General features: G+C 42.6%; 1 protein-coding gene across 1 annotated transcript in view; it reads left to right on the top strand.

Annotated features, from left to right (window-relative positions):
* Positions 1-18,164, top strand: part of LOC109905491 (sodium-dependent neutral amino acid transporter SLC6A17) — a 20,410-nt gene extending 2,246 nt beyond the window's left edge. The window contains exons 2-12 of the mRNA XM_020502922.2: positions 2,268-2,723; positions 4,783-4,940; positions 7,070-7,196; positions 11,114-11,295; positions 11,586-11,696; positions 12,177-12,418; positions 12,615-12,807; positions 13,290-13,482; positions 14,149-14,308; positions 15,116-15,278; positions 15,443-18,164. Of these exons, the coding sequence (XP_020358511.1) occupies positions 2,444-2,723; positions 4,783-4,940; positions 7,070-7,196; positions 11,114-11,295; positions 11,586-11,696; positions 12,177-12,418; positions 12,615-12,807; positions 13,290-13,482; positions 14,149-14,308; positions 15,116-15,278; positions 15,443-15,901 (2,268 nt within the window). The 5' untranslated portion in view covers positions 2,268-2,443 and the 3' untranslated portion in view covers positions 15,902-18,164. The remainder of the gene's footprint in view (positions 1-2,267; positions 2,724-4,782; positions 4,941-7,069; positions 7,197-11,113; positions 11,296-11,585; positions 11,697-12,176; positions 12,419-12,614; positions 12,808-13,289; positions 13,483-14,148; positions 14,309-15,115; positions 15,279-15,442) is intronic.
* Positions 18,165-19,179: the final 1,015 nt, after the last annotated feature.

Raw genomic sequence — 19,179 nt, 5'->3', positions numbered from 1 at the left:
AAACTTGAACATTGTGAAAATTGTGTTCAACTTCCGGCATGTTTACTGTGAACCCTGAGGCTGTACCCGCTTTACATTACAGTTTTAACTGTCATGTAGGCTACTGTGGGTATTTGATCATATTGTAGGCCTGCCAGAGTGGCCTACCATCAAAAACAATGGAGAAAATGCATCCCATAACATTTTACCATGGAACTAGCTGTTCTATCATTCAGCCTACAGTAGCAGCCAATGTTTATTGTTCAATGTAGGCCTACATTCAATGAGACTTTTGGGGGGAAAAACGCAGTGTTTAACATTAACCTGTTTATCCACTTGTCCATCAGACAAGGAGGTCACTGAAAATGTTATGTTGTTTGATGCAAGAAACCACTTTATAAAATAAAATGCATTCTTATTCCTATACCATTATTACAGAGATTACAGAGACTCGTTTTTCAAAGATGTCCAGAACTGTACACGTTATGTGCTCTTGTAGGAAGCGATCACTCTGATTTGCTGATTACAAATGATCTATAACTGGGCTAGTAACTCACTAACTAGCAAAGGATTATAACATAATGTGCACACGTGGCTACATGCAGCTCTTGCTTTGATCGCAAGTGCATTTACTCATGACCGCTCATGCTATTAAAACAGTCCAAAGTAAATGAAAGATCCATATATGGCAATGGTCTATTTGCATATAGGGCCTGATTGTTTATGCCGCACTGGTCTGTGTAGAGTACAAGCTGAGTAGTGTGTGTCAATGCAATAGAATCCTACTCTGATGCGTTTTGCCTACAACAAAATCTCTTGCATAGTTAGTTTTGTTTCAGTATGTTGCTTTGAAAGTGGCGAATGTTGTGTTGATTCGATCACAATTGCCACAGCAAAGGGAAACGTTGATAGTGTTAACAGGGAAAACTCTTAAACAGTGGTCACCAACCTTTTCTGAGTCAAGTTCCCTTTGAGTCAAAATGCATGACTTAAAAAAACGTAAGCCTATGCAACATTAACCAATTTAAAAACAGTCCTGTTGTAACGCCCTGGCCATAGAGAGGCTTTTATTCTCTATTTTGGGTAGGCCAGGGTGTGACTAGGGTGGGCATTCTAGTTTCTTTATTCCTATGTTTTTCTGATTCTATGTTTTGGCCGGGTATGGTTCTCAATCATGGACAGCTGTCTATCGTTGTCTCTGATTGGGAATCATGCTTAGGCAGCCTTTTTTCCTTTGTATTTTGTGGGTAGTTATCTTTGTTAGTGGCACTATAGCCCTAGTACGCTTCACGTTTGTTTCTTGTTTTGTTGGTGAAGTTTATCATAATAAAAGGAAAATGTACGCTTACAACGCTGCACCTTGGTCCGGTCATTTCCACGACAACGTCTGTGACACCTGTAGCAATGAGGTTTGTGCAGTAAGCTATAGGCCCAATACATTATTACCGTATATTGGCTTTGCTTGAATGCCCAGCCAATGTTCGGGGTATTTAAAAAAAAGTATATTTAAACATTTGAGTTAGGCTATATGATCACACCGGTAATAGATCCGTCGTATTACTTGTGAAGCACAGCTGAGTGGGCATACGTTTAAATAATTTTCTTTTTTCTTTTACTGGGCTGATGTTCCTGCATCTGATGGTCAGTCTCAGTAGAGGGAGAGAGCTGCAGACTAAGGGTCTGCCTCAGTCTGCAAGGTGATATGTGTGCTCTTAAGCATACGGTATGAGGCCTAAAAATTAATTGCAAATTAATGAACGGAAAATTAATGGCATCACAACTAATGACAACCTGCAATACAGTTTAGTTCAATTAGTGGCTGCAGTGGATATGGAGGTTATTATAATTACTTTGAGTACCTATAAGAAATAATTCATTGTAGTGAGGAGGGAGCTTCATTCTTGTGGAAGTCTAGTTAAGTTAACGCAACCACCCACACTTATGTTGTCTTTAAGGCCACTAGACTAGAGACTCGACTGTGTTATAGACCTGCATCTTATTACAAGCCTGGCTAAGCACTAAATGGAACAGGGTAATTGTGTCCGTGATCCTGTGTCTGAAGTGTTGCTTGAGGCCCACAGGAAGACATGCCAACATAACTTGCAATGAAAACACAAGTGCCTTGTCAGGACTCAAGGATTTTAGTGGAAATTAATCCTCATCTATTAAGGACAGTTTTAATGTGATAATATGTTAAATGTCCTCCGTGTTTATTATATTGTTTTGTAAAATAGTAAAAGCCGTCAAGTGACATGCAGTGACGGATTTAATTTCTTTTTCTCTCACAGGACCACAAAGCCCAAATCTGGAGCCCTGCGCTCTCTCTCTCTTCTCAAAGTCTGGCACCTAGTATCCAACCCCTCTACTTCGTACCTACAGTACACTCTGAACTCTCCCTCTCTTTCTGTCTCTCTGTCTCTCTCTCTGCGCCGACCCCCTCCCAGCTCCCCCCTCAGCATCCCTGATGCGTAAGAACAGTAAGGTGACGCAGCGTGAGCATACCAGTGAGCATGTCACAGAGTCGGTGGCAGACCTGCTCGCTCACGAAGCGCCGCTCGACTACAAGAACAGTTCTCTGAATGTTGGAGGGGTACCCGGGAAGAAGATTGTTCTCGAGCCCCCCGAGAACGATGGCCGCCCAGCCTGGAACAGCAAACTTCAGTACATTCTGGCCCAGGTGGGCTTCTCTGTGGGGCTAGGAAACGTCTGGCGCTTCCCTTACCTGTGCCAAAAGAATGGAGGAGGTGAGTGGCAGACCGCGCCCCATAAGGGCTGGCTGACTAAATAGAACCATAACTGAAGAACTCTTTCACAAAATATAGAACAATAATTATTTATTGTAGCTACGTCAATGGATGAGCAAGGTCATTTCCTCCTCATCTTCCTGTCTGCCTCTGATGAAGAGTCTAGCGGCGGCTGCTTCCTGGCAGCTCAGTGACCCAGACTGTAAGAATGACATGCCAGGTACACTGGCCTGCCATCACAATCAGGCTGGGCTGCCAAGAGAGAAGCACAGCTCCACAAACACCACTCTAAATATAGCTGTGCTATCGATTACTACTGGCACTGGAGCAGGCCAAGGCTCAACTGATACTCTGATCAACATGAAAGGGATACTCTCAATTAAACATTAATGGCTCTGTATTGTGATGATGATTTGCTTTATTTTGTCATGTAGTTACAGGTGCACATTGTAAGTCTTTGCTGGTATAGTAGTTCAGAACACCCCTATTTGTTAGGGCAGGTTGGCATTGATGTACTGGAGGCAGCTCTGCAGAGGGGTCACTAGCTGATTTTTAAACCTAACCTAACCTTAACCACCCTGCAAAACCCTAATGCCTAGCCCTACATTACACGAAGGCCAATTTTGACTTTGCAGCTGGCTCATCTAGTGGAAATGGCTCAGATTTCTTACTATTGTACTTGACAGTGTTTTTCCAGAATGTGCTAAATTTAGCTTCTGCACTCCCTTGCTCTAACCTAACCGCTCTACCATAAATGGATAAAAACATGCCCCATCAGTTTTAATGAGCATCACACCTCTGACCATAACAGCAGCATAAAACACCACCTCTGGTCATAGAAATGACGATTAGGCATGCTCAATTCACCTCCGAAACCTCACGGTCTCCCTGTCTTCACCAGATAATGACTGATGTGTTTGGTTCACCAGCCCTGTTCTCTCACACCTTCTCTTTCTGATTTATTGCTAATAGGCAGGATTTAAAGGCTCCTATACCCAAGCAGCCTCGTCGTTTGACCAGGAGAACGGACATATTTCACTCCCTAATTTACCTCCAGGCAGCAAATTACAGCCACATTAAATGGCTCTGTGGTGTTAGGTGGTTATCGCTATGGGCCTTCTTCCCCCTCTCTCTCCTTCTCCCCTTCCAGCGTTCTCTGCTTCTCTTTCATACACGTCTTTACCTCAGTTTGCATGCTATACAGTATATCAAGACTGTTAGCTGGCCCAAGTTCAGATAGGCTGCAATTGATTGCAAAAAGTTATATATTTTAAAAAAAAATCTAATTTCTTACCTACATCCAATGACCTGGTTCTATTTCTTCTTGATCTCATGTTGAATTGACATTAGTAACAACTCAATTAAAACAAGACTTGGAACTGCTGTCTGTGTCCAGTGGGTTATGAGCTCTAGGCTATGTAACTGGTACTCCTGAAGTATTATTAGTGATAGTGCTCCAGCGTAAGTCTTAGCATCCTGATGATCACCACAATAACATCCAGATTAAGCCTCTCTTGGATTAAGCTGGGAAGCACCAGATTTAGACATCCCCCATAATTCAAATCAAATACTAAAATAGACCTTAGTAAATCACTGGTTGGATGGGCTCTGACTTGCAGGGCGGGAGAGTAATAGTGACAAGTGATGCAGAACTGTCAAGTACAAACAGACAGATACCATAGTGTCCTGAGGCTCTCCCCTGACTCACTGAGTTGGACTTCATGACCATCAACTAGAGGGGTTGTCTTCCTGTCACCCAGCCTGTCCACCTCTCTCTCCCCTTCCACTCTGGCTTTGTAATGATACACAATTAATTCTAATTAGTGTTCTAGAAACAGCTCAAAAGAATAGAGCCAGGGTCCACAATAAATGTTTAGTATCTCCATTGATTCAGCAAGGGAGACAATTGAAACTTGTGCATTATTTCAAAGGAAAGGTGTTCCACGTTTTACACAATGCTTAGTACTGTAATATCACACATACAATATGTGTACTACTCATGTACCTAATAGTCTATTGGGGGAAATATAGCATGATCACTTTGACCCCTTTCTTTCAGGTGCCTATCTGGTTCCGTATTTCATCCTCCTCGTCCTCATCGGCGTCCCGCTCTTCTTCCTGGAGCTAGCGGTGGGCCAGAAGATCCGACGTGGGAGCATCGGGGTGTGGAACTACGTGTGCCCCCAACTGGGTGGGATAGGGGTGTCCAGTCTAATGGTGAGTGACAGTGAGGATGGTGTCTTTGGTTTAAGGTTGCCTCTTATATCACCTTTTGGTTGAAGTTGAGACTGGCAATCAGTTTAACTGATCACCCTCCAATCATCAGATACATAATGCTATAAGTTTGAACATGATTTTTGTTATGTAATCTGTTTATGTTCTGAAGTGCTTGTTCCACGTAACAAAATAGACTGTGTCCCAAGAGAAGAACAGTGTGACTGACCATAGTACACTGGGAAACAGAGAGGGTCAGTCAGTGTGATAAGGATAATGGATGCTGGATGTGGGGTTTATCACCGGGGGCTTCGATGAATGAGCTCTGATTTCAATAGAAACTCCCTACGTCAGTGACTGTGTGATTTATTAAGTATACTATTTTCTGCATATACCAACACTTTGTGGCCTCTCCCCTGACTAACTCCATGCTTGGCTGCCTTAGCATACTGTTTTTACCACATGCATTGCAGTGCTGTCACCAGCACTCTATTGAACACCCTCCAACCCGGATCTCTTTAAAGGCCCAATTCAGTCATTTTTATCTCAATGTCAAATTATTTCTAGGGAATAGTTAAGTGCTTTACTGTAATAGTTTTCCATTAAAAGGGTTAAAAAGAAAAAACAACTTTTTTAGCAAAAAACTATTTCTCAAGCTAGAATTTTGCTTGGACTGTGGTCTGAGTGGGGAGGGGGCGGGATATGTAATCTGAAAACTAGCTGTTATTGGCAGAGAGGTTTGGAACTCTTTGTTATCGGTCTATATTAACTTATACCGTCTAGTGCTGTCACCAGGCAAGCCAAAACTCCACCCGTGCAAAACCTGCTGATTAGAAGGTTCTGAGCAGATTGTAATTTCAACCAGCAACTATCAGGAAATAACACTGATCAAATTTCTTCACTTTTACATTGTTCGTTTCATCACTTGCTGTACATTATGATACAAAACATTAGGGGGACATTAATTCTGACTGCACTGGGCTTTTAAGATAAAAGCTGTTGATCATGCTTTGTGTATATGCCAGTTTGATAGGATGGATCAATTTAAACTTCTCCAGGTCTTGAATTTGGCATATTGGACATTTTGTGGCTCACATCACATAATCTAATTGTCACAACATCACATAACATGTCAACCTCCCGCTTTAACAAGAGATAGGTGGATCATTTATGTTGGAAGCTTTCACTGTCCATTTCTGAATATTGTGAGAGGAAATAGACCTTGTGTAGATCTGTTGAACTGGAATGTATAATCACGAATGAGGCAAACTCTCTTTAGGGGATAGATAGATATACCTTGATTTAATTGAGCATAGCAGCTCTAAACATGGTTCCCCATGTCTGCATCACCTTACACAGCTCAAAACAAACATACTCTCTGTTATTATGATGGAGAAAGCTATCTCACATTCTTCATTCCATAAGATGTGACATAGAAGGTTGTATGTCAGTAACGTAGAAAAGGACTATAAAGATGAGTAATATGGATAATGCCCTAGATAATGAGAGCGAGGCAGAGATGGTAGGGAGGGTTAGGGTGTGAGAGAGAGACAACCCCTCGTTGGTGATGTATTTGACTGCGAGTGGCAGCTATAAATACCTCTTAAGAGATCACTGTGGAAATGGCTGAAAGAGTGTACTTCAATTATTAATGGATTTCCCAACCTTGTTTAGCTTCTGCCTGTCCTTTGTTGACATGGATGCTCAGAAGATTTAGCAGACACTCTTATCCTGATTACACTCTTATCCTAATAGCCAGTTCTTGTTAAGAGCCTTGCTCGAGGGCACATTGATAGACTTTTAACATAGTCAGCTCTGGTATTCAAACCAGATACCTTTTGGTCACTGGCCCAATGCTTGTAACCACTAGGCTATCTGCCACCCTAGGAACATGAGAAAACAACATACTCCTGCCTATATAGACCATCTGAATGAGAAATATATTGAAATTGCCTCTCACGGTACAGTAGTGTATATATCGATGTTCACACATGCAGTTGCCATTTGACTGAAAGAGTGGCATCAACCAACAGTGACAGGGACTTGTGCAGAGTACAGTAGCACCTCAGGGGTAATTGTGAGTTCCATTGGACTTTCTTACTCTAACAGACTCTGCCTCTCCTACATTACAGGTGTGTGGCTTTGTGGGGCTCTACTACAACGTCATCATCGGCTGGAGCATCTTCTACTTCTTCCAGTCCTTCCAGTACCCACTGCCATGGGCCGAATGCCCTATCAGGAGGAATGGATCATTAGCCAGTGAGTGGATGCCAGATCTGAACATCAGGACGGAGGAGAGATGAACTCTGAACTGTTTGATAAAGTCCAAGCGGCTGGGTGACCATGACCAATGTGGTTTGTCTCACAAACTAGAAAGGATTCAATGAATATTGAATTAAACCTCTCTCCTTTTTTTAATAAGGCCTGTATTTGATTAATCAGATATGACTAATTTCCATCTTGTTATACACACTCATTTTGCCCTGTAGAATAATGAGAGAAACACACATTTTTGTTTTGTAATTCAATCTTCCAGTTCAATCCAGTTTTGGCCAGGATGGCACTGAATCACACCTCTAACTAGATCAGCTGATGGTGTTAGTTTATTTATGAGGATCCTTCATGACTCAGATGGACATAATCCAGATTAAAGTCCTTTGAGACTTAGATTAGAGGTGGTGATAATACAATCCCAGTGGTTCCAAGAATCGCTCAGCGCTCTCCTCTCCTCTCCTCTGGTCCTCACATGACTCAGCAGTATGAAGACAGTCAGCCACCAGGGAGGAGAGCAGCTGTAGCTGGTTAGATAGTCCTGCTCCAACAGCAGGGTTCATACACTGACAGAGGCATATTGCATGGTGTCTTACTGTCTAATCTAGTCCCTCCAGGATTCCGTGATTCTGCGATCGCAAATCTTTTAGCAAAATCAACCATTCCCCGCATATTATGTGAGGGTTTGCAAATTTGACCAAGCACCACAGTATTTCCTCGTAAAACAATCAAATCATTGCAATATTATTGCATAAAACTGACCCATCACCGCAGTACAAAAAGAAGGCTCGCAATTTACAACCAATCACCGCACATTTATCTTATAATATGGTTCAATGAAGCCACACGTCAACAAACGTTTTCTCCCATCAGTGCATTATCGCAAACAAATTGGACAAAATCATCACATATTGCCATGCAAAATGTCAGAATTGCTGCAGCAAAATCAAGCATTTTTGTCCACAAATATCACAAAGTCCCAGCGACATCCTGGAGGCACTGGTAATCATACAGTACTACACACACAGATGCTAGTATTGTATGTGATTCCCCATAGGTTTACTCTTTACAAATGGTGGTTTACTACACTATGCCACACTCCTACACTACAGTATAGTGGTATTTGAGTTTTTCCACAGTGGCATTACAAGTTGTCTGTAGAATTGTCTTCAATTCTGTGTGGAAAAAGTGACCTCTCGCCATGGTCATACAGATGTAGGATTTTAATTTGATCACCCTGTTGCAGGAGAACTTGTAGTGTATGTGAGTTTTAAACAGGCTTCTGAAGTCTGTAATTTCCACTTTAACATTTTTCATAAGGGAATATCAAGTATCAACCCCTACAAAAATGTCCATTAATTATAATCCACATAATAATTCACATTTCCTGTTGCTGCAGGATTATTTTCTTGCTGTAGCAAAGTGTCTCAAATTAAGATCCTACAGTGGCAATAAAAAGTATGTGAACCCTTGAATTATCTGGTTTCTGCATAAATTAGTCATAACGTTTGATCTGATCTTCATTTTAGTCACAACAATAGACAAACAGTCTGCTGTGTTTATATTGAATACAGTACATCATTTAAACATTCACAGTGTAGGTTGGAAAAAGAATCTGAACCCCTAGGCTAACCCTTAAACTTTTCCAAAAGCTAATTGGAGTCAGCTAACCTGGAGTCTAATCAATGAGAAGAGATTGGTTAGAGCTGCCCTTCCCTATAAAAAACACGTTTGCTATTCACAATAAGCATTACTTGATGTGAACCATGCCTCGAACAAAAGAGATCCCAGAAGACCTAAGATTAAGAATTGATAACTTGCATAAAGCTGGAAAGGGTTACTAAAGTATCTCTAAAAGCCTTGATGTTCATCAGTCCACGGAAAGACAAATAGTCTATTCACTGTTGCTACTCTCCCTAGAAGTGGCCGACATGCAGAGATGACTGCAGGAGCACAGTTCAGAATGCTCAATGGGGTTAAGAAGAATCCTAGAGTGTCAGCTAAAGACTTACAGAAATCTCTAAACATGCTAACATCTCTGTTGACGAGTCTACGATACGTAAAACACTAAACAAGGATGCGTGTTCATGGGAGGACATGGAAGATGCCAAGAAAACATTGCTGCACGTCTGAAGTTCACAAAATAGCACCTGGATGTTCCACAGCGCTTCTGGACAAATATTCTGTGGACAGATTAAACTAAAGTTGAGTTGTTTGGAAGGAATACACAACACTGTGTGGAGAAAAAAACGCACAGCACATCAACATGAAAACCTCATCCCAACTGTAAAGTATGGTGGAGGGAGCATCATTGTTTGGGGCTGCTTTGCTGCCTCAGGGCATAGACAGCTTGCTATCATTGACGTAAAAATGAATTCCCAATTTTATCAAGGCATTTTTCAGGAGAATGTTTGGCTATCTGGCCACCAATTGAAACTCAACAGACGTTGGGTGATGCAAGAGGACAACGACCCAAAACACACAAGTAAATCAACAACAGAATGGCTTCCACAGAAGAAAATACACCTTCTGGATTAGCCCAGTCAGAGTCCTGACCTCAACCCGATTGAGATGCTGTGGAATGACCTCAAGAGCAGATCACACCAGACATCCCAAGAATATTGCTGAACTGAAACAGTTTTGTAAAGATGAATGGTCCCAAACTCCTTTTGACCGTTGTGCAGGTCTGATCCGCAACTACAGGAAACGTTTGGTTGAGTTTATTGCTGCCAAAGCAGGGTCAACCAGTTATTAAAGGGTTCACATACTTTTTCCATCCAACACTGTAAATGTTTATACTGTGTGTTCAATAAAGACATGAAAACATATCATTGTTTGTGTGTTATTAGACTGTGTTTATTTATTGTTTTGACTTAGATCAAATGACATTTTATGACCAATTTATGCAGAAGTCCAGGTAACTCCAAAGGGTTCACATACTTTTTCTTGCCACTGTACATCTGTAGAGAAAGGTAGACCCTATCATTCATGCAGGTGTGTGGGACCCCAGAACCACGCTGCTCTGCACCCACTCTGACCTGGCCCCATGGTCACATGTCTGCAGTAAACACTTCAGATAAACTGTGGTTCACATTGATATCGGCAGGGTCAGATCAGCTAAACACAGAGACCAAGGTCGTTCAGACCTAGCGTTCACTTTGAATACAGTTCTGTGCTTCTGGAGTGACTTGCAGGAGTGGAGGAGTAAGAAGAAGGGAGATGAGAGATGCAGACAGTCAGAGTTACTGCATGTAACCTGGAATGCCATCACTCATAGACAGAAGATAAAAATAGAATAATGGGAGGCCACCGTGATTTCCTCTGCTGAACATTGCCATCTACCTGACATAAATAGAGACTGGTACGTTTAGGTGACCTGGCAATTTCTGTGAGTGCATGTGTCTGTGTGGGTGTGTGGGCATATTTTTTCTGTGTATGCGTACCTGCATGTTCTCGCATGCGTGTGTGCATATGCATATATTTCTGTAATACGTCTGTAAGACTGCTTTCTCCAGACTTAGATCCATGTATCATTTCCCCAAGGTTGAATTATAAAAGGTGAAAATATGCACAGTGAAAAATGCCAAGTGTCTTGAATGAGGGCTCACGCTGTGCATACCAAGTACAAGGACGACCTTGTTTACCTTGCTAATGTACATCTGGGAGAACCAATCCAGGGGGGAGAGGGGATTTGGTTCCTGTGTAAACAGTCTCTCCCTCATTTTATTTCCCTCATTTTATTTTTCTCTATCTTTCTCCCTTCCACTACCCCTATCCCTTTACTCTCCCTATCATATCCCTCTCTTTCATCCTCCCTGACCTCCCTTCCTTTTCACTACAACTTTTTTCACTCCCCCTCTCTCTCTCCCTCCCCTCTCTCTGACCACCCCCTCCCCCCTCTGCAGTCGTGGAGCCTGAGTGTGAGAAAAGCTCGGCCACCACCTACTTCTGGTACCGCCAGACTCTGAACACCACCAGCACCATCGCAGACAGCGGCGGCCTGAACGTCAAGATGACCCTGTCTCTGCTGGTGGCCTGGATCATCGTCTGCCTGGCTGTCATCAGAGGCATTGCGTCCTCCGGGAAGGTAGGGAGCGCTGTGGGGAGGAAGTGGAGTGTTGGTGGGCAGGGTGTGGGTAGAGGGACAGTTGATGTGGCGGGAGAGGGGCAGGGGCAGGAGGCATCAGGAAGAGGGGCAGGGGGTGTTGGGGGGAGAGTCAAAAGAGTGTAGAGAAGATATATGATTTAAGAACATGACATTACTAAAAATTGCACTGGAATAATAGCCGACTGGACTGGATTCCTACCTTCCTCTGGCATGTATAGTGTAGTTATTGTACAGAATGTGTGACTAAGTTGTTTCCTGTGGTCTGTCAGGTGATGTACTTCAGCTCGCTGTTTCCCTATGTGGTGCTCTTCTGTTTCCTGGTGAGAGGTTTGCTGTTGAAGGGTGCTGTTGATGGCATTGCACACATGTTCACTCCCAAGGTGAGATTCAGAGGAGGCCATTACACACACACACACACACACACACACACACACACACACACACACACACACACACACACACACACACACACACACACACACACACACACACACACACACACACACACACACACACACACACACACACACACACACACACACACACAGAGAGAAGCTTCCATTGCAGTTGTATGCTGTCATTTATGGGAAAAGACAGATCTACTACACCGATAGAATTTATAAACATTTCTAATGATTATAACCAATTAGCCACCTATCTAACATGGAATTTGTAACACATCGTACATATTGTAATGAATAACATATCATATGAAATGTATGATGGACATCCACAAATGAATACATAACATACCAAACGTAAAATATCATACTAATTTGAGTGTCCCGGATTTTCTTTAACGATGTTACATCTACCCCTGAGTCCAAGTTTGTCAGCTAATGTGTTACTGTGTGTTCCAGCTGGAGAAGATGCTGGAGCCCCAGGTGTGGAGGGAGGCAGCCACCCAGGTGTTCTTTGCCCTGGGCCTGGGCTTCGGTGGAGTGATTGCCTTCTCCAGCTACAACAAGATAGACAACAACTGCCACTTTGACGCCGTGCTCGTCTCCTTCATCAACTTTGTCACCTCCATCCTGGCTACTCTGGTGGTGTTTGCCGTTCTGGGCTTCAAGGCAAACCTCATGAACGAGAAGTGTGTCATGGAGTGAGTTCAAAACAAATGCCCTAGCAGCCGTCTATAGTGATGGTGGAGGGAATTCAAGCTGTCTTATACAGAATTAAACCACTCTTTCCTCACACCATATATTTATTATCATGCCTTCTCTGTGATCAGATTCAGGACTTTTGGGGTGATCTTCATCTTGTGCTCTATCGACCATGTTTCCCTGTGGTCTCTTCAGGAATGGAGAGAAGATCCTTGGCTACCTGAACTCTAACGTCCTGAGTCATGACCTCATTCCGCCACACGTGAACTTCTCCCAGCTGTCCACCGTAGACTACGCTGAGATATACGCCGTCATCAAGACGGTGAAGGAGGGCAGCTTCGCCGAGCTGAGCCTGGACCCCTGTGTCCTGGAGGATGAGCTTAACAAGGTACAGTCTATCTGTCTGGTCTCTGAGCTCTATCTCACCGAAACTGGGTCTAAATATGAACCAGTTTCACAACACCAAACCAACTAGGCTTTTTAAGTAAGTATTTCACTCTAAGGTCTTCACCTGTTGTATTCGGCACACGTGACAAATAAACTTTGATTTGATTTTATAATCATCCTTATACTGTACTTAACAAATATCCTTCTTGGCTCTTCTGTCCCCAATTGTGTCTGGTCTAGATAACGGGTTCCAGGTTGGGTCTAGATCTGGTTGTCGTCAGATCCATTTGGGTTTGAGGCTAATTGTTTTCGGGTCTGCATCAAACTTTTTTTTCCTTCTCTCTCTCTCTCTCTCTCTCTCTCTCTCTCTCTCTCTCTCTCTCTCTCTCTCTCTCTCTCTCCCACTCTCACAATCTCTTGGGTCTTCTTTTGCACCCTCTCTCCTTTGTGTCACTCTTTCTCTCCATCCCTCTTTCTCTGCAGTCTGTGCAAGGTACAGGCTTGGCTTTTATTGCCTTCACCGAGGCCATGACTCATTTCCCAGCCTCTCCCTTCTGGTCTGTCATGTTCTTCTTCATGCTCATCAACCTGGGCCTGGGCAGTATGATCGGCACCATGACAGGCATCACCACGCCGGTCCTCGACACCTACAAGGTCCAGAAGGAGCTCTTCACAGGTCAGCCCTAAAAACCCCTGTGGTGCTCCCATTCTCCTCTATCATAGTTACAAATGCAGGTTCGCATTTATTGTCATGAATCTTGGCCTGAAGGCAGCTCTGCAGAGTGGACACTAGCTGGCACAGCCACAAAGTCTTAAAATCTGATTTTTAACCTAACCCTAACCACACTGCTAACCCTAATGCCTAACCCTAACCTTAAATTAAGACCAAAAACACATTTCTGTTTTCATGAATTTTGAAGATATAGCCAATTTTGACTCCGCAGCTGGTCTTGCTAGCTGACACCTCTTAGTTCTGCCTCCAGGGCAAGACTCATGACAATAAACGGCAAACTGCGTTACAAACATAATTTCAGCACTTTTCACCAAGACGTAGTGGGGTAACTACATAAGACTCATGAATTCTAAGATTTTTAAGGATGAGTAGTTTTTTCTACTTTTGCTGTAGTCCTTTAAGGCTGAATACAAAGTAATATCAATAAAAGCAATGGATTGAATAAATAAAGACTTTCTCAACCAAGGAGCCACAAAGTTTTTACATAATGTGACGTTTATTCAACTCCACCACTGAAGAAGAGATAAAAATGCCAAAGACGCTGCAAACTTTCAGACGAATGCCTTTACCTCATCTTGCTCCAATTCCCTCTCTATGTTTTTCATTCAGTGTGCTGCTGCATCATAGCCTTTTTCTGTGGCCTCCTCTTCGTCCAGCGCTCTGGGAACTACTTTGTCACCATGTTTGATGACTACTCCGCTGGTCTGCCTCTCACTGTTGTGGTCATCCTGGAGAATGTGTCAGTGGCCTGGATCTACGGCACCAAGAGGTAAAGTATGGTGTCTCCTCAGAGAGCCCTGTAGTGTCAGAAGTGGCTGTGTGTTTTTCATATGTATTAAGAGGAAAGTTGAATATGAAGAAGGATAGGATTAAGAAATAATTGAGAGAGAGTCAAGGAACACCTGAATACTGTTCTAATTCTCAGAGTAAAAAACTCTACAGACACTTCGAAAGCTTAAACCAAGTTTATTCTTCCCAGAGGATCAATACAACTGCATTAGACAAAAACCTTTTCACACAACCACTGATATTTAACCCTTCCTCCTGAGTCTCCTCCTACACATCTGTACAAACATAGTATCTTTACTGCTAGGCAGGACACTAAGTGATACGGGCATAAATGTTTATTTCTCCCTTAAGGTGACCTGACCTGATCTTAACCCCCCTTCATTACTAATCCATGGCTCTCTCCCCTTATCAATGCCTGCCACATGTGATTGCTTTCCCTGCACTCAGCACATTCCAAGCGTAATTGCACACACTATATACCTTCCTTCTACAGATAACCATTAACTTCTGGTGTAGACCCTCTAACCCTAAGCACTCAATATTTCAATAGGATCCCTGATATACATTACCCTCTCTCCTGCAGTGACATGAATAAGTACTTTTCATATTCTCAGAACCCAAAACTGTAAACTGAAGGAGTTGGCTGGATCTATGTTAAACTCACCTGTGTGTGTGTGTGTGTGTGTGTGTGTGTGTGTGTGTGTGTGTGTGTGTGTGTGTGTGTGTGTGTGTGTGTGTGTGTGTGTGTGTGTGTGTGTGTGCGTGTGCGCGTGTGCGCGTGTATCAGGTTTATGCAGGACCTGGAGGACATGTTGGGTTTCCGGCCCCACGCCTTCTATTTCTACATGTGGAAGTACGTCTCCCCTTGTTGTCTCATCGTTCTCATCACAGCTACCGTTATCGAGATGGCCATCAGCCCGCCAGGGTACAATGCATGGGTAGAAGAACTGGTCAGTCAACCTGTTGGCAAACAGTGCAAAGTTTCATATAGACACTTCGTATTGACACTTTTTGACATTTTGTGTATTAGCCTTGTTACAGAGTTTGCAGTCAGCACCAGGGGTATTTCTTTTTCACTCTATTTCCCTTCGTAACTTTGTTTCTCTCTTTTTAGGCTCAGGAGCGTTTCCAGAGCTACCCTCCCTGGGCATTGGCCATGTGCTTCTCCCTCATTGTGGTGGCCATGCTTCCTCTCCCCGTCGTCTTCATCGCCCGCTATTTCAACCTGATGTCCGACGGCTCCAACAAGCTGTCTGTCTCCTATCGCAAGAGCATGATGAAGGACATCTCCAACCTGGAAGAGGTGGACGAGGCGCGCTCCATCCTGGGCAAAAACCCAGGAGAGACGCCCTCGCCTAAGCCCCCATCCCAAGCCTACCTCGGCCCCCCCGGCACCAACCCCCTGGAAAACCCTAACTCCCTGTCCCCCAACAGCTGCTACGGGACAAGCTACCAGAACGCCATCAGCCCACCACCTCCACCACCCCTATCACCCCCACCACCACTGAGTCCAACTCATGATCACTGTCCATCTTCTTCATGTCCCTCCCCTAGCCTGACCCTAGATCCCTAACTATCTCTCCCTCCTAGGCCATCTCACCCTCAACCCTACATAGTCTCACCACCCTAAGTGCTGCAGCACTTCCCAAAACTCCACAACCACCACCCTCACCCACTGAGTGACCCTTATCGCAGGACACCCCTCTCCCCCTCTCCCTTCTCCCCTAGCCCCAGAGGTTAGAGTTTACTGCAGCAGAGGTGACTGCCACACAGGCCTCTGCTTTGACAATGAACTACATGTTCAGGTGTCTGGGATGTTGCAGTGGTATGTATCAATCCCTACTGGAGGGTATGCAATGCTGAACATGCAGTATGTTTTGGTCTAGATCAGGGATCCCTAAAAGGTGGCCCGCGGGTGATTTCATTTTGCCCCCCAATTTTTATAAACAAACATGTTCATTGTTGGACATAAAATCATCAGGAAATCAGCTTAAAGAAATATGTTCCTAAGTATTCCCACGGAAAAATAGAGAGGCATATGTGATTGTATCCCAATGTAATCAAGGTTTGAAATGATTCTGTTTTTGTCAAATACTATATCTGTTTGGGATTCTTGTGGTCAATTTGCAGTGTACAAATAATTTCTAACTATGTTCCGGCTCCCGACCATCCACTCAAGGAAGAATCGACCCACGGCTGAATGTAATTGGGGAAACCTGGTCTAGATGTTTTTAGAGTGGTAGGAGAAGAGGCTCAATAGAGATGGACAAAATAAATGTTTTTTTTCTTCCCCTCACGCATATTGATAGGTAATAATAATGACACTATAAAGTACGAGATTGACAGTAACCTAATAACCTCATAACAGGTTAACATTTGCATAATATTTGGCCTCTAGGGAGTGTTATATGGTCTGCTTTTCATGCTTATTATAGACAGAGGTCAGAGGAATGTAGAGGAACCTCATATTTACATTGCCATTAAGTGACAACTGAATGTGAGTAGCTATATATGCTTGTTGCAGGTTTGAAGCGTTTTAAGCATTGCAGTGTCCGTCCTCTATACCATATTATAGCCATAGAGTGTGGTTATGCTTTTCCTTTATTTTATGTGGAACATTTCCTTGTAATTTAGTGTGCCACTGAAGCACTTGAGTGAACCGCTGCTCTTGACACACCTCCTTTCGCTTCAATGCAATACCTGCTTCAGCTAAAACTGTTTAGAGGCAGGAACAATATTGTTTGCAGTCTAGAGGGCTTTGTAAAGCCACTGTCTTCAGTGGGGGGGGGGCTGTACATTTAAAGTTGAGGGGGAGGGGGGTAATAAAGGCCCAGTTCTATGTGTAGGAGTTATATAATGTTACTTCAGGCCACACATAGCTGGTGTATTAGAAACTTCAGTACCTCCACCAAAGAGTGAAAACTAGATATTAAGGACATACCGTCGACTACATCCTGTACATACACCATATAAATTAATTAACAGATCACCATCAATTTCAGAGGAGGAATACAGGCAGAAATGCACTGTATAATGTGCTGCTATTGATGTAGAAGCTGAAAGAAGAATAGTTCAGTCAGAATTTTAAATGGTACAGATGAAGCTACAAAATGAGTCCCTGACAGACAGAAAACATGTTTGACGATCTCATATTATGATTCCCTGTTTAAATGACTTCAAAGCACATAAAAGGCACAATTTCACAAATGGATTGACATAACAAATCACTTTAAATAATTATTCAACACAAGAAAAATTGTAGTATGTAGGCACAAACTTGAATGGTCACAAATAAGGAATGCACAAATAGAGTTGTATGGGCACAAATAGGATTGTACTACAGACAATGCGATGATTAAGGCACAAACTATGGTCGTGGCAGACCAATAGAACTGGAGCTGAATGTACAGTACAAACAAAAAGCAACATGAATTGATCCCTTTAAGCACAAATAAAACTCCCCACTTCACCTTCTCTTATCTTCTACATTAATGGACCAAACAATGTGGCAATCGCTATTGGACCAAATCAGATCAAAGTCGGATTGTAAGGCAGTCTCTATTTATTTATACTCATAAACAGAATGGCAGTGCTTCCTGCTTTAATATTGTCTGAATTTAAACCAAGAGCAATTTTCCATTTGACTATTTCAACTAATCAAGCCAGATAGAGAACTCATACAATCACACAGTATTATTTTAATCTGCCAAGACCTTTTCCCGTAAGCATTTACTTACCTTGCTGTTGATGAATCTATGCTGTTGACATAACTCAAAAGTACAGGCTAAATAAGGAAGCACATTTTCCCCACATTTTCATAAAACTATACTTGACTTGTCACTCTTCTCAATTGATTTACAAAATGATTCCATTTTAGCTAACTTTATTTTTTACAGAGGATTCCTTTATTTATTTTTGTAGCACAATGTTCAAAGCCATGGTGTTGATGATTGAATTGACTATATTTATTTTACTATATAATATTCTGTGTATGTTGGTGTACATTTCATTGTATATTTGAATTTTTCTCCATTTTGTAGCTGGTATACCTTGTCTGTGATTATGGGAGTGTAAAATGAGTAGGAAGATGGTTTGGGGGGGGGGGGGGGGGGGATACAGTACGTTTACCTTGTGGGATCCCAATGTAGACTTTATGATGGTATATTGTCGAACTCTGGTTCTCATGTGTTCCTCTCTCAGCTGCTTATAAAGAGGCGTAGCCCTCCAGATAAGGACACATGGATAAGCATCTCCATACAGTAGGTTACTGCACTATCCCACCAGTCTTTGGTTTAAGTTATAGTCAAGCTTTGTTTTAGTCATTGGCCTGGAGCCAGTTGCTCTTGTAATTGTACCATGTCGAAATCGCTCACATTAAAAGTCTGTAAATATTAGTGTCTGTAGGATTCTACAACCAATAACAATCAAATTATTATAAAGATAGAACAAAACTTGTGAAATATTTAAATGTCTTAACACTGCAGAACTGTTTTAACAGATCATGTGGAAGAAAATACTATTGAATGTGAATATGAAAGCACTTTTTCACTTCATCTAAAATAAGTATTGTTTTGTTTTTGTTTTGTCTGCATATTGGTACGCTCAATGTTTGCCCTAGCTTGGGTACAGTCTGTGTTAAAGCAATATCTTATTAGATATATTATACTGCTGGAGCTATGGGATGGGAGGCTAAAACCTCTATAGGGAAAATAAATAGTGGTCAGACACTGCCCCTTTGTAGCTAAAGTGTTATAGTGTATCTCAACATAATATATGAGTGTGTGGATTTGTGTATTTGTGTGTCTGAATCTGTGTTAGTGTAGTTTTCTTCTGATAATAAGTGGGTGCAGG

Source organism: Oncorhynchus kisutch, linkage group LG1, assembly GCF_002021735.2.
Source record: "Oncorhynchus kisutch isolate 150728-3 linkage group LG1, Okis_V2, whole genome shotgun sequence".
Taxonomy (NCBI): Eukaryota; Metazoa; Chordata; class Actinopteri; order Salmoniformes; family Salmonidae; genus Oncorhynchus; species Oncorhynchus kisutch.
The sequence above is the reverse complement of the archived record's forward strand: the minus strand, read 5'-3'. Positions and strand labels throughout refer to the sequence as shown.